Source organism: Protopterus annectens, chromosome 11.part0 (genome assembly GCF_019279795.1).
Source record: "Protopterus annectens isolate FY-2018-M chromosome 11.part0, PAN1.0, whole genome shotgun sequence".
In the NCBI taxonomy this organism is placed as follows: Eukaryota; Metazoa; Chordata; order Ceratodontiformes; family Protopteridae; genus Protopterus; species Protopterus annectens.
The window spans coordinates 103,435,475-103,451,493 of NC_056745.1; the positions used below are offsets into that span (position 1 = coordinate 103,435,475).

The window sequence follows — 16,019 nt, forward strand, 5'->3', positions numbered from 1 at the left end:
AGCCAAAAAGAATCTAGAGTAAAAGCATAAACCTTGCTGGTCTACTGGGACCTCCTGAATTGCCTCGTTTTGCAAAGGCTTAGAACCAGTCTTATTGTGTCAGTTTTCTGATTGGGAGAGATGTAAGGAAAGGGATAGACAGTGCAGTTTGGGAAGGCAAAGGAAGAGTAAATATCCTACTTTTCACTGTTTTAGTATTTTTTAAATGTGGGATATCCTGCAGAGAACAGCCCAACGTCTGGCCAAGATACCAAAGCCTCAACATCAAGGCACTGTACTTGTATGCTCCCTGCACAGGAATAGTGCAAAAAGGTGATGCACGCATGGATGCTCAATCCTCACAACTGAGTGTCCCAGGAGAACTACAGGAATTACATGAAAAATAAGGACATTTCCATCCAGAAAAAAAAGAACACTCCTCAGCCAAAAGTGTTCCCAATAAGAAAAAAGAAAAGTGGACAGGAGACATGTTAAGATCTTAAACTGTACTATATCCTTCCTTTTTTGCTGTGGCAGTACCCCTTACATATGGGAGGAAGGCAAAAAACAGCCCTCCAACAAACCCAAGAAGGATGCCCCTGGCAAACCTTGCCCTGGAAATAACATCCAACTTATAATGCTTAGTAAAAGTATGAACAGAGTCCCAATCAGCAGCTTCTAGAATGGATCTTGTACCTAGATCCTTGAAAAAGGTCCAGTAGAAGCAAGTAGCCTATTAGAATGAGCTCAAACTAAAGCAGAAAGCTGCCTATCATGAAAATAGCAAAAAAAGAAATGTCCTTAGAAATCCAGGAAGAGATGGTTTGCTTGAAGACGGCCAGGCCCTATCTCCTGGTGATAAGGGAAACTTTGCTCAGCTTGTCTAAAGACCTTGGTTTTGTCCAAATATCTGAGCTGTCTATGTAAATCCAAGGTGTGAAGCACCCTCTCACTAGCAGACTGTGTAGAAGGAAAAAAGGGAGAGTTAAACAAATGGATTCAGTATATCTTGGGCATACAAGAAGGTTTAGTACACAGGGACCATCGTGTCTCTGTGAAAAAAATGGAGAGCTGCCATAAGAGCATGGAGTTCAGAAACTCTCTTGGCTAAAGTTAACAGCCTTACAGATGCAGTGTTTCAGAGAGGAAGAAGAAGGCTCAAAGAGGCCTGAGTGACTTTTTCCAAGGAGAATATTTAGGTCCCAATGAGGAGAAATAGGCCGTCTTGGAGGCCTGACATGAAGAGCTCCTTTAAGAAATTACTTTACCTCAAAACAAGAAGCCAAAGGATGGTCAGAAGCAGACTGGCAGTAATTGCCAACAAATGAGCTTTAAACAGAAGAATATGCTAACCAGCATTGAGCAATTCACACAAATATGAAACCAAAGGGACCCCAATGAAAAAGGATCCTAGCTATGATTGAAACACCAAACAGAATCTCTTCCACTTAGCCACACTGGATTTTCTGGCAGTGGGTTTTCTAGCCTCCTGCAGAACACTATGTCCTCAAAAAATTGTCTAAAGGGTATCAAAACCCTATCACCCAAGTGTGAGCTGAAGCATAGACAGTGAAGATGAACGAGAGACCCCCTTGCACTTTGTAAGATCTATGTGGTGGGGTAACTTGTGATGACTGCCCCTGGACAAGTGAAAGAAGAGAGAACCAGTGCTGTCTAAGCCAAAATGGAGTCACCAGCAAGATTCAGGGAGAGTCCTTCATAATCTTGTTCAGGACCCTGGAAAGCAGGGGAAGAGGAAGAAAGGCATACAGGAAGATCCCCTTCCAAGAAAAAGACATGGCATCAATCTTATAAGGCAGAGGACAAGGAGCTCTAAAATACAATACAGGAATTTGTTTGCTCAGAGGGGAGGCAAAAAAGAAATCCAGCTGAGAAATACCCCACTGATTTACAATGGCCAGAAAGACCTCCCCATGAAGCATCCATTTGTTAGGTTGTGTCTTAGACATGCTCAGACAGTCTGCTACAAAGATGTTCTCTGAGGGAATGTATTCCGCCTGAAGAGTGATATGACATATAACAAAACCCCAAGCCAGAACAGCCAGTCTGCAAAGATAAAACTGTGCCCCCTGTTTGAAGACGTACCACAGGACTGTGGTGCCGTTTGTGTAAAAAAAAAAAAAAAACCCTCTAGAGGACCTGGTACTCAAGGGAGTGAAAGGCCTGCAGAGAAAGGGTGAGGGCCCTCATCTCTTTGATGCTACTATGATCTGACATATGATGAAGGGGCCAGAGACCTTGATTTTTCAGACTGATGGAAAAAGCTCCTCAGTTCAGATCGGAGGAGTCTGAAGAGCTCCGGATCAGGAGGAAGAGATGTACCAAATCCAAAGAATCTTTTGTTTGACACACAGAAAGAGAGGGACTGAAAATTTCAAATGATGGCAATGCTGGAGCCCAACAGGTTTTGCGATACCACTGTAACGTTCTCATGTGAAGTTTGGTAAAAGGCATCACAGGAATGGTGAATGCCATGAACCTCAGGGTTCTCAGGAAGAACAAACTGAAAAAAGCAATCAGGGATAGAGCCTTTGGAAGCTGAAGAGAAGCCAACATTGGAATGGTCTGAATTCTGCAAAAGGTTCATAGGAGGGTACTAGGCTATTGGCCCTAGGACCTATACAAGCCTAGCCAAAAGTGTTCCCTGGCTTTCGCCACCCAAGAAAATTATTTTCCTGTGCTCCTGTCGAGCAGAGCCACAGAAGTGATCCCTGGGGTGAATTTCCTATCTCCCATCCAATCATCAAGATTTTTCTTGAAGAGTGCTAATGAGGAGCTCTGTTTGACATAGATAGGTAGTCTGTTGCAGAGTATGGGAAGTCTCTGGGACAGAAATTTATCCCTCCAGCATGTTCTGTTTATTGTGGTGATAAGGTTTAGGTCCCTAGAGCATGTATCTCGGAGAGATTGGGATTTCTTTAAGTGGAGCATGTCCAACAGCTCTGGGTTTGACATAGCTTTGTATGTTAGGCAGAGATCGCCTCCCAGTAGGCGATATGTGACAGAGTAAAGCTGGAATTTTTTGAGACTGTCTGCGTAGGGCATCTGCTTGATGCCAGTAATCCTCTTTGTGAGGCATTTCTGTGGCCTTTCCAGTTGTTGTAGATGTCTTGTGAGGTACATACCAAAAGGAGCGTTGTACTCTATAATGGGTCTAATGAGTGATGAGTAGAGGGGAACAATGACTTCTTTTTCAGGACAAGAAACCTTTTGTGATGAGGTGAGCCACGTAGAAGGATTTCCTGACCACTGTGGCGATGTGATTATCAAAGGAGAGACTACTGTCCACCTGTGTCCCAAGGTCTCATTTTTGGTGTTAAATACACTACCAGCTATGTGGTAGTTCATGGGTACAGAGTTTTTACCAAAGGAGATGACAATACACTTTCTGGCATTGAGCTTCAGGCCATGGCTTTGACACCAGGCATCTGTCTCAGTGAGGCACTTTTGTAGTATGTCCACGTCGTTAGGAGTTTCGATTATGGCTCCTAGTTTGCAGTCATCTGCAAGCTTTGTTAGCCAAAGACCTCCTGTGTTAGCCTGTACTTCAGAGAAGTAGATACCAAACAGAAGAGGACTCATATGACTGAACCCTGTGGTACTCCATTTGTCAATGTCAGTCAGATTTGGAGTCTGCTACTTTCACAGTGTGGGTTCTGCTCGTGAGCCAGTTGGCAACCCATCTTGTGACATAGGGATTTATACCTAGTTTAGTGAGCTTATCTATAATTCCAGAATGGGGGATGGTGTCGAAAGCCTTGACACGATCTAGATAAGCTGTGTGAACCACCTTATCCTCATCTATGGCTTTAGTGACTGCTTCAAAGAAATCAATCAGGTTTAGGAGACATGATCTGCCTTTTACAAATCCGAACTGGGCAGGGTCTAGAATTTGGAGATTACCAAGGTCTTTGTTTATGAGTTCCATGATGATACATTCCATGGCCTTGCAGACCAGGCTCGTCAGGCTAATGGGGTGGTAGTTCCTGGAGTCCGTCATGGCTCCCCCTTTGTGGAGTGGGATAACTGTTGCGATGTGCCATTCAGTGGGCACAAAGCCTGAGGTGAGGCTATGACTGAACATGGTACTTGGGTAGGGTGCCAGTTCATTCTGTAGTTAGTGTAGAACGCAGACTGGGATATTGTCAGGTCCCATGGATGCTGTGTTCTTGGCTTTGGAGAGTGTGTTTTTTTACCTGTGCAGCCATGATTACAGGAACTTTGCATTCTTCCGGTATAGAGATGGGCCCTCTAGGGGGTGAGAGAGGGGTAAAGTTAGCACTGAACCTATCTGCCAGGATGTTGGCAATACCAGTTGGTTCTGTATATTTAGTGCCATTGTGCTGTAACTCAGAGCAAATCTGAGTGTTGCCATTAAGATTCTTGACATAGCTATAGAATGCTTTGTGGTGGTCTTTAGAGTCAGTGGCAATTTTGTTTTCTTAACTAACTTTGGAGAATTTTATGAGGGATCTCGGCTTCTTACTGAGGTTGACCAGGGCATTCCTCCAGTCATGGGATTTTACTCTTTTTTTTAAAAAGCAGCTCCAAGGAGGAGTCAGAACAGACAGACTAACAGTGAAGCCCAGGCTTTGCCAGGAGTAGAAGAGTGTAGATCCTGAAGCAGCTGGGGTGGAGAGCAGCAGGTCATCCAGATGGAGCAAGCAAAAGGCTAGCACAGGGAGCAGATATTTGGTGAACACCCTTTGGGTCACAGACCAAAGAGCAAAGCACAGAACTGAAAATAACAGCAAGTGTGAACATGAAGATAGGTGTCATTTAGATCTAGAGAAACCAAAAAAGCCTAGGGAAGCAACACCCTGAAAGAAGGCACTTTCAGGAAGGTGTTAAGGAAAGAAAGGGTCTCCATGACCCTTCTTTCTTGGGTACCAGGAACATCCTGGAATAAAACGTGTTCCTCCCAAGAAATTGAGACAGACTGAATAGCCCCTTGATTCAACAGACTCTCCAGCATAACAGGAAAATGAAGTTGATCTGGAAAGGCTGAGGAAGGTCCGGGAAAGGGGGAAGGGGCTTCCATACCATGAAATAACCATGCTGAATAATGGAAAGGACCCAGGAAATCACAGCAATCTGTTGCCAGAGACGGGGAAAGCCTGAGGGATAAGGAAGTCTGGCCAAGGGGAAATGGAGAGTGAATATCAGATGGAGGCAGATTTGTCAGAAAAGGAAAGCTTTTGACCTTTAGAAGTCTGAGTGGGCTCATCAGAAAACATGCACTTAGAAACTCAATTGTCCCTAGCAGTTCAGTTTGGCAAGGCTGCCTTTGCACAAAATCAGAATTAGAAGGGCAGTTTCTCTAAGATTTGGGGGTGGGAGAAATTTGTTTTAAGGGAGAAATATGTTAAGGTCCAGCATAAAGTTACATTTGTCTTGTAAGGTCTTAAAACACATTCTGAAGCAGTACCAAAGATTCTGGTAATCTAAAGGAGAACCCAAGAGTTTAGCTTTTAATATCAGGTAAAGCCTGTAAGCATAACCAGGATTATCTCCTCACGACAGAACCAGCAGCAGCTGCCCAAGATGATGCATAAGCAGCACCATATCTGCATTTAATAGGGAGACGAGTTACTTGAGAACTAGAGCTGAGCTAAGAGTGCAGCAGTCTTACTATCAGAGTCAATCTCCCTAAACTGGGAGATGGAGACCCAAAACACACCTGGTCATATGGGTTTGATAGTTAATGGCCCTAAAGACTGAGGCAGCAAAAGTATATACTTTTCTCCCCAGTCTTTCCATTAGCCCAGCTGTTTGTGTCCAAAAAGAGTTTGGAGGAGTACAGAAACTTAGAAGGCTTGCCTGCAGAAACAGAAATCACACAGCACGGTCTGAAGGATACTTGCAGAGATATTTGAGAGCCTAAGGAGCCTTATAGAAGTGGTCTGGCTTTGTTGGGGCCACAGGCTGGCAAACCAAAAGGTATAGAAACAACCTGAAGTATCCAGTAGAGCACCAAGCATGGCAGCTGAAGGGGCAGGAGATTCCATTAGTAGGAGTTCAGAATATCTCTGAGTTTCTAATACTTGGGAACAAATCCCACTTACATAGACCATCATGGCATCCCCAAAGGATAACTTTTCAACAGAAGAATCAAAGGATAAGGAATAGTCTTCATCTGACTCAATCGGAGAAAGAAATTTGAAGGGAATAGGCTAAGGACTCACTCCCAGAACGTAAATCCTCATCCGAAATACCAGAATGTCTAGGCCCCTTGGAAGAAATGAAGACTACGGAATAGCAGTAACATACAAGCAGTGGGGCAGCTTCAAGGCCATTAGGTGCATTAAACAATTCCTGGGTAAAGGTCTACCTTTCTTTATTGGGATCCTTAGAAATAGATGGAACATGCTTAGTTTTCGGTTTCTTTTTCAGCAGGACATCAGCCTTGACTTAATCTAGGTGGTTCAGAGCTATGCCTTGATTCTGTAAGAGTACAAAGCACCTCTTCCCAAACTAAAATTTAGGGACTCATCCTAAGCCTTTTGGAAATGATCAGCTGTGGTTCTCCCTCAACATTCACAGCAGACATAAGCACAGCCTCTGAGAATGTGGGAGAAGTTTCATGCCAGCCTCCAAATAGGTTGTGGCAGTGGGAACTGGCATGGACAACAAACATTCCTTAGGGTCTTCATTCTCCCCGAGAGATATGTCTGGCAAAGGCTGGAGAGCAGCAGAGTCAGAATGAAAATTTTTAAGAGGTGCCTGAACCTCGGGACAGGTGGAGTCAGTCAAAAGCTTAAGTTATTGGCTCTTCAGATAAACAGATTAGGACAGACGGCTATGAAAAGTTTTGGGACCAAAACCATGACAAACAGTACACCAAGTATGGTCATACACAGCACCCAAGCAGAACAGGTATTTGGGGAATCTGCCGCCCACACTGAAATTTTCCTTTGTTGGATGAAATGAAACTTTCAAAGGAAAGGAGAAAAAAAAAAAAAAAAAAAAAAAAAGGGAACCCCAGTGGGGTACTTGCCTGTAAACAACTCAATAAAACCAGTACAGTAAAGACGCCTTAGACAGAAGTTCAAACATGGTATCCGAAGTGGTGGCAAAGAAGTTCTGAGGATTGCATGTACGTACATCACCCTACACAGAGTTGAAGGCTGACCTACGCTGCTCTGATATAAAGGCCTTGGTATGTTGGCTGGACAGTTGAGCTATCCTCAGCAGCATGTCCTACATGAAAGGAATACCGCAACAGTGAAAAAGGAAGGACATCTGAGAAACTCCTGGATACAAGTGTCCTGTCCCACTTGCTCCACGGGATAGCCCATCCATGCTGAAAAGCAGACAGACAGAACCTCAATCTGTCTCCAGAGTGGAGCACGGACATAAACCCTCAGACAGACTAAGGGTCATCCTGGGGACATCAGTACCCCTGCAACCTCTTTCCAAACTTGCCTTATTACTCTGATGTTGCCACAGACTCTGCTGCATCTTGGAAAAGCTGTATAGTTGCAAGGGTTTTGCCTTCTTGTTCATGTTGGCTATCCAAAAAGAACATTCTAGGGACTGTTCATGAAACTGGCCTTTGTATCCAAAGCAAATTCAGTTAGGTGCCATTAAGCATGGCATCTCATAGCTATGCCCGAGTCTAATACTTTAACTGCATCATCTGCTACACTGTAGGCAACTCACACTCCCAAGCTGGAAATACATAAATCAGACAACTAGAATGATGACCAAGAATATGAGCTAGAACTTTCCAGTCTTTAGAAGTCTGCTTGATCCTAATTATCCTTATATACTATAAAAAAGCACTGTAGGATCCAATCTAGCTCCACCACCCTTAACTAGAACTACATTTAGACTTTTCTATGCTACCTCCAACTGAATCATACTGTTGGATATGGGGACCACCCAAGACGACTTGGGTGACTGAAAGGCCTCCACCACCAAGAGCTCCAATAGGCTATTGGTGCCCGAGGCCGAAATAATTTCTAGCCTTCCCTAAATCTGCAGACATGGGCTGGTGGATCATAACATCTCCCTGGCCATGGGCAAGGCAGACAACATATTCCCCCCTACAATTAGCTTTCCTAGCGAATGCCAGCAGGGAAACTCTGAAGTGGAGGAATAATCTGTAACCCTGAATAAATCAACAAGTTGAGTTAGACCAATAGTTGTTCATAACCAATGCCACCATACTGTGATCCTTAGGAGAACAAGGCAGTCAAGATCCACTTCAGAGAGCAGAGTAGGCTGCATGATCAGTGCCAATGTAACTGCCAGTCCAGTCAAGTCAGAAGGCCAGATATTGAGGAGTCACAAGACAGACTGGCATTGGTTCTTACAACTGAAGTCCTCCTCGATAAAGCTGAGGTCAAGAGCATTGCTGCTGCTTAAGGGAGAATCCAGGATCAAAATGGTCAGTCTCCAACCACAGACCTCTGTGTCTGCTGGGACTGACAACAACCCTGATAAAGGATATATGTCAGTCAAATATTAACTAAGATATGCATAGAAAATTGGGAAAAGAAACTGGGCAGGAGCAGCAAAATCTGGTAGAGGAGCTTAACTCACAAGAAATCAAGGTCTGCTACATCCTGAAATATTGTAACTTGGCAAGGTTGGTCAGGCACATATGTTTTATTTCTATCAAGTAGGCTAGAGGATTTCTGAGCTCTGGTTCAGACGCAACACAAGCAATACCTGCAGATCTGGGTCTACAGCAAGGAGGGATGCCCCGGTTTAGGTGCCTTAGAGGGAACAGGCTGGACTATGTACACAACAGCTGGCCTTTTAGGGTACATAACAAGAGAAGTGGCAATTTTCCAATTGTTGGTGTGGCAGAAGTAGCCGTCAACTTGGATTCTAAATGATTCCTCCTGTCTTTTAGGGTCAAAGGCTTAGAAGAGGCAAGGTTGAACACTGTTCAGCAGACTGGGCTTCCCCCAGGTACTTCAAACACTCACATTTGCGGCAGGGCTTGAGGCGATTGTCACTGCTGAAGTGACACCACGACCCCATGTGCAAAATGGGAAAAGGGGTTGAGGATGGATGGATTGCATTTTATAACTTGACTGGATGTAGTCTTTTCTTGCTCAGAGTATTAACTGGAAAGAAACTGCTGCCACCACAAAACCGAACACAGATCCAACAGTAATAAGATGCTGCTAACAGCAGCTGTTGCAAATCTGGAGAACTTGTAAGCAGCACTGGCTGCTTAAGGCATGATTTGGCCAATAAACTGTTTGGGACCCAACACAGCAAGTAGAGAACAGTAATGGTTTGGAGTAACTAATCAGTTTTTATGAAAGGAAAAAAAAAAAAAGACACACACACCCAATCTGCAGCATTCTTTCTCTCACACATGCTACACTGGTAAGACTGCTAGTAAGAAGTAAAAGGCTGGAATAAATTTGGGAAACTTTCAAAAACAAAGAAGACTGCCTAAGGTCATTCTCTCTCCAGGCAACACTGTGTGGCTGAAAAGATCTTCAAACAAGATTCTCAGGGCAAGAAGACATTTGAAGACCGGGTCTTAAGAGGAAAATAAGTACACAAGAGGAGTTTTTCTTGTCCGAAAAATATGTCATAGCTAGGGTGGTGAAGTCATGCCGGTAAATCAAAGAACTACAATCTTACATTTTAAAAGAAAGATTGTTTTTTTTGGGTTTGTCCATTCATAGTTTATGGCTTCATACAGGCATAGTAAAGAGGAGCACTCAGCATTATTTGAATAATTCCAGAGCCACTGGAAAGGTGAGGCAGTGGAAAGAGAGGCCCTGGGCACTAACTTGTAGGGAGTATCGGTCTGCTTTAGAAAATTTACATGTTGTGAAGTGTCAAAGCCATCAAAAGGTAGTACATTAAGTTGTTACCTTATTAAAGACTGCAAAAGCTTAAACAAAAAGGGTCCCCAAATAGGTGTGCTGCTGCCCTGGGCATCAAACCACTTAGCTGCAGCTCTTAAAAAACAAAAAAAACTTTCTCCTACAGTTTAACTCAACTCCTGAGTTGCCTTTTTCCCTACAATATTGTTCCAGTATGTTATAGGTACAAGAAACCTGAGTGTACCTCATAAAATTTTAATTTCCTTGCCTTGGAGTTAAAGGGAAAGACCACCCACTTTTTCTCACATAATTTGCAGAGAAATTTGTCTACACCAGCATAACATCCCACAGACAGAGAAATTTGTAGTCGGGTACTGCTGGCAATCTTATATGGGTAATTGGTCCTGTTGATGTTAGGAACTCAACAACTGCTGTAAAAAGACAGAGAGGTGTGGAACTATTTCTACTGTCTTTACTGCAGACAGGAAGAGAAGTTACACGGACTCTCAGCTGTTTCTGATGTAGCCATAACTTTATAGCAAAACACAGCAATTACAGTCACTAGTTCAATGGCAGAGGTCACCTCTTTTGACAAATTTATGCAAGCAGCATTGCAGTACTGAAATGCTAAGCTTTAAAGGTTTCTTATTTATACAACTTACATTTTGGCTACTTTCTTGGTCGCAGATGAAAACAGCCTAGTATATTGTAAAACTAGCTCAGAGATGCATGCTAATGAGGGTCGCTGGAGAAATAAAAGTAGTCCTGTAACAAGAGGTATAGAAGGGGACACTAACGGACACTACTCCCACTATACACACCTATTATGTCAAACGCATGGGAATACAACGCTACTTCCTTATGTGTAGCATGACTCAAAGCAGACTTGAAATGGATTATAGAAGAGAGAAAGGAGAAAGGCTTGAAGAAAACAAGATCACATTGATAATGTCAAACCCCAATGGATTGTTGTGTCAGCAAGCTCCATCATAGTGAGGATATCACCATCCATTTCTTAATGTCACTGCCTATCCATCTTTCTCTAATACATTATGCACCCACAAATAGTTTTAGTTTTATTCCCCCAAAAGAGCTCTCTCTTTCTTCTCAGGATTTCCCTGACCACCACACTAACTTCCATTTGCTTTCACTTATCTAATTCCCCTACCATCCTCCTCCTGTTTTCTTGATTTTTAAATGCTGCCCTCTTTTTTTAATCAATGTTTGATGCTACCTCACTTGAGAGGCAGTTTTTTTTTTTGCTTTTAGACTTACAAATTAACTCCTAAGAGGGCTTGTTGCTTCTGCGATGGCATTGCTGATGTGTTCTTATTCCACCCACTCTGGCATGTTTATTAGTTTCACTTTTTGCAACCCACTACATTTTGTCTGTACCTGCTCTGCTGAAACCCACAACCTATTTGCTAATTTAACACAAGTACATTTTTCTTTTGTTGCTTCAATAACTTTTTGTACAGAATGTTAAGATTAAAAGGATTTTATATTTGTCCACAGAATTTCTAGCTTGTATGTCTAGGGTTTTGCACCTGCAGTCCCATAATCTTCTGCACTCCCTTCATGCAGTCCCAGAACCTTCTGCACCCCCTTGATTAACCACATGCTCTCCTGTATTCATGGGAGATAAAGTGAAATTACCAGACATGAGTAAGCAGGAAGACAAAATTGTTAAAATACATCACTCTCTACCACCCAGAAAATGACCACTTGGATAATTTAGATGCCCGATTGAAAACTTCTACAACTGTGACATCCAGCTTACTTTCAGTTTAAAGTAACCTGCTATACCAATGCTCATCCACTTGTTAACACAAATGACGCACGGAGCTACATCATTATCCACACCACAAACAAGAAGTAATTCCAAAAAGTGACTGCACATATGTTACTACCTAAAACCCATCCAACTGTTGAATCAGAGCAGTGCAGGAAGGATTCTTCCCCCCCACTCAGCTTGCATACATCTACATGAACAATGATATAGACTTTTCACCCTTTGCACCTGCAATCATCCAGACCCAACACTACACACCTCCTAGATCTTTGTTCTTCCTTAACACTGTTCTAACTAGACAGTCATCCAAGAAATGATGCTGCCAAACTTTTTTTGGAAGTTGCTGCCACTCTCCAGAGTTCCTCTGTGAAGATTCTCAGTATCTTCTTAAGTTCCCACAACTTAACTCTAGAAAAATGGGCGCTATTGAAGTGTATTAACCCACCAGTTATTTTGGGCAGGAATGGGCGAGGCCTGTTTGGCAAGGCGGCGGGCAGTTCCAATATGTAAATACACCATGACTTGATATAGAATCCATGCACACAACGAACTCCATCCTCGTCGAAATTACTCTCTCCTTTTTCAGGGGGGCAAGCCCTCCTGCAACCCCCTTGTGGGGGCGCTGTGCCCCCCACACCCCACACTGAACAAGTGTTGTGCAACAGTGCTGGTAGTGCAAACAATTTCAGCCGTTAATAACGGTATCGTTTAGAGAAACAGTTTTGTGGTATGAACTCTGCCTGACTGACTGAAATGTGATGTACAACAGGCATTTTAGTTTTATGCCCCTAGTAAAATATTTCTTTTTTGTTAGTGAATGTCTACAAAAAAACATTGGGTTGCTTTAGGCACAGATGCTGAATATTAATTACATTGCAATTGTCAGGCGGGGCTTGCTACTGCACATTTGGTGGGTTAATACACTTCAATATCACCATTTGTTTATTTACATTTGTTTACTGGACGCAGGTCCTTTTTCAGGAGAGGCCCGGGGAGAAAAGCTCCACAGAAAGACATGGTAGATGGTAAATAATCAAGAAATGTGTACAGTAGAGGTGATCATGACATGGAGAAATACAGGAGTAAATTAGGTACAACTGAGTAGTAAGCTCTAATTACAAACACTGAGAAATAAGTAAAACACAGTGCTACAAATTTTCTAAACAGTAACTAGATAATAATAATAATAATAGACTAAATGAATAAATCCTGGAAGGATTAACAAACTGCGAGTAATCTTCAGTTTTATAGCGATAGAGGGGATACTCTAAATCTGGGGGAGGGTTGAAAGGGGGGGGGGGGTTATTAGACTTGGTTGGGGCAAGGATAAAGCCAGTGAGAATTTAGGTGAGATTTAAGTGCAGCCTTGAAAAGACGGCAGGAAGGAAGGGTAGTTATGATAGTGGAAAAGTTGTTCCAGAGCTTGGATATAGCGCATGAAAATAGTGACTCAGTTTGATTGTTGTGAATTTTTTTCAAAATACGTACACTCTCTGGTATATTTTTCTGAGGAATAGGAAGATATTTACCCTTCTTGTAATCCTGACTAACCTTTACTGCAATTGCTATGCTTTCTCTCTTTTCTTCGTCTTCCATTCTACCTCTCACTCCTTGTTACTTATTTCTGAAGAAATTAGAATGTAAGCTAAGTAAGCAAGATATAATGATTATTTTCTTGAAGAGTTTTAACCAGATACTATATTAAAAACACTTTTGACTTGCTCTGTAAATAGAAATGAACTGAAAGAATGTGCTAACAGTGAAGTGACCAATATTATCTGAAATTCTCTGTTCAATATTACGTGTATGTTGTTGTTGTACATTAAATTTTTAACTGTTTGGAGCTTTTCTCCCCGGGCCTCTACTGAAAAAGGACATGTATCCAGTTAGATTAGCCCGGCCAACAAATGTAAAATAAATAAAATAAAAATTTAGCAAGTGATGAAGGGCACATTTGCTCCTTTTCAGATAACTTAATGTTTGTTGTGTGCAGTGCTGGCAAAACAGTTGCATTACTTAGTTTCCATGAAAAAATAAAAGGTTAATGTTTCTTATCTGGAAGCTGCCAAAACAAGGAACATGGCTAGATGACATTTGGCTGTGAGTGGATGAGAACAATAAAAGAGAAACATTTCCCTAAACATTGTTTGCAGTACCAGCACAGTTACAAATAAAATAAATAAAATGTTTTACTAGGGGCATAAAACTAAAATGCCTGTTGTACATCACATTTCAGTCAATCGGGCAGAGTTCATACCACAAAACTGTTTCTCTAAACAATACTGTTATTAACGGCTGAAATTGGTTGCAGTACCAGCACCGTTACACAACACTTGTTCAGTGGGGGTGTGCAAGGGGGCTTGCCCCCCTGAAAAAGGAGAAAGTAATAATTTTGATGAGGATGGAGTTTGTTGTGTGCATGGATTCCGTGTCAATCATGGTGTATTTACATATTGAAACTCTGCCCACCGCCTTGTTAAACAGGCCATGCCCATTCCTGCCCGAACTAACTGGTGGGTTAATACACTTCAATATCGCTGTTTTACTAACAAGTCATTAATGACGTGCTGGAGATCTGCTGGATGCCAATGGAGGAGCAGAGTCAGTGTATTGGTACGAAGGTATCTAGCAAATTGGAAGCCTTCTTCAGGTGGTGAAGGTGACAGCATGGTCTTGAAACCATCAGCAGGCAAATCAGTGTTGGAGATTTTTTTTTTTTGTGAAGATTGAGGAGAGTAGTACCCTCCAAAACTAGTGGAGGCTAATTTATTCTCTAATTAAATCTGATTTATTGACAATTATTGGTAGCTTGCTCTCTTACCCAGTAATGAGCTGTTTATTTTTCAGTGAATTCTAACGTGAGCATGGTTTGAATAATAAGCCTAAGGCTAGGATTGCACATGCAACCTCTTTTTTGTCTCTCTGCTACAATTTCACTATTTATTATTCTCCTGTGTTGAGTCAAGTTCAGATAACAATAATATTTACAAAGACCAGTTCCTTTGAATCGCCTAAACCTCAAACGTAAATGCTCCATCAAGAGCCTCTTCCAGAATTATGAAAGCAAGACTCATGTACTCCACCCCTTTTTTTCATAAAAAAGTGTGTACTTCAGAAAACAGTAGTCACAGAATCTTGTCCTTTCTTCCTGCTAACTCAAAGTCTAGTAACAAAACACAGATGTCCTACAGGGTAAACTCTCAGTCTCAACGTATTACTTAAAGGAAATCCGGTATGATATTGCTATAAGATTCCACTTTGGAAACTATAACACAAGACAAGAAAACAGCACCATAAAACACAACGTGGTTTTACTTTTATCACATTAAAACTGTACTTCCTAGGTCGTGACCAAAAACTGTCCATCGCAGCAAATCCAGTTTAGAAGCAAATCAATAAGTACACCTGTGACTACAATTCACACATTTTATGAAACAGACGTACTGTAACGCAAATGACCAATTAAATCCACACCGTAACAGTTAAGTATGAACAAAAACTGTCCATCGCAGCAAATCTAGTTTAGAAGCACATCAATAAGCAGCCACACTTTGACTACAAGTCACACATTTTATGAGAAACGGAATGATTCGTTCATACTGTAACGCCAATGACCAATTCAATCCACACCGTAACAGTGAAGTAGGTATTCCATGCGTTCATAATACACCTCTCCTAGCTGAAAAACAGTGAGATTGAAGCAATATGCATTGTTTCAACTGTAGAAGTCAATGCCTCCCAACCAACATAAAGGTGGGGAGAGGGCATTTCATTCCCATAAACCATTTGAAAAGCAGAGACAGCCTAAGTTCCTATCAGTTGTTAAGCACATAATGCAGGAAAGGAGCAGAACTGCTCGCTCAACTCTTCGCTAAGCATTACCTTCATATGTGGCACGAAACCCTTTCTAATTCGCCAACAATTTTTAGTTAGCTTATCCAAATATTGAAGCTCGTCGTTATAACTCCGCGACATATTTGCTACTATTGTTCTGAAACACAGCTGTCACCTAACTACTACTGCACACAGTACCAAGACTCCACGTTCCCGGCAGAACCATGGAGAATAGTCCCAGAATACAACACTCAACTACGGATCGTCCACAGTTTCAAATAAAAAAAAACCGCGTTCAGAAATACTTGCCATTCAACTCTCAGCTCATCTTTTATTAAATTGCCTGTATCAGCAAGCATACGTTGCAAAACAGGTTAAATTCAAACAAGCAGATGTTAAAGAAGAGCTAGGGAAAGGCTAAAGTCTATACTATAAACAAAATTCATTTCAAAGTCTAAACTGACAATAACAGGTCCATTTTCAAAGTATAAAGTGCAATAAAAGATACAGAACAGGACTAGTAAATCTTAGAGCAATGCACTACACTTCGCAAACTTCGACCAATAAAAATCTTAGCGCTGGTCTAAAAATCA

General features: G+C 41.9%; 1 protein-coding gene across 1 annotated transcript in view; it reads right to left on the reverse strand.

Annotated features, from left to right (window-relative positions):
- RTCB (RNA 2',3'-cyclic phosphate and 5'-OH ligase) overlaps positions 1 to 15,684 on the reverse strand; it is a gene marked incomplete in the record, with an annotated part of 159,070 nt that extends 143,386 nt beyond the window's left edge. The window contains 1 exon segment of the mRNA XM_044087476.1: positions 15,475 to 15,684. Within this exon segment, the coding sequence (XP_043943411.1) occupies positions 15,475 to 15,567 (93 nt within the window).
- Between the last annotated feature and the right edge of the window lie 335 nt (positions 15,685 to 16,019).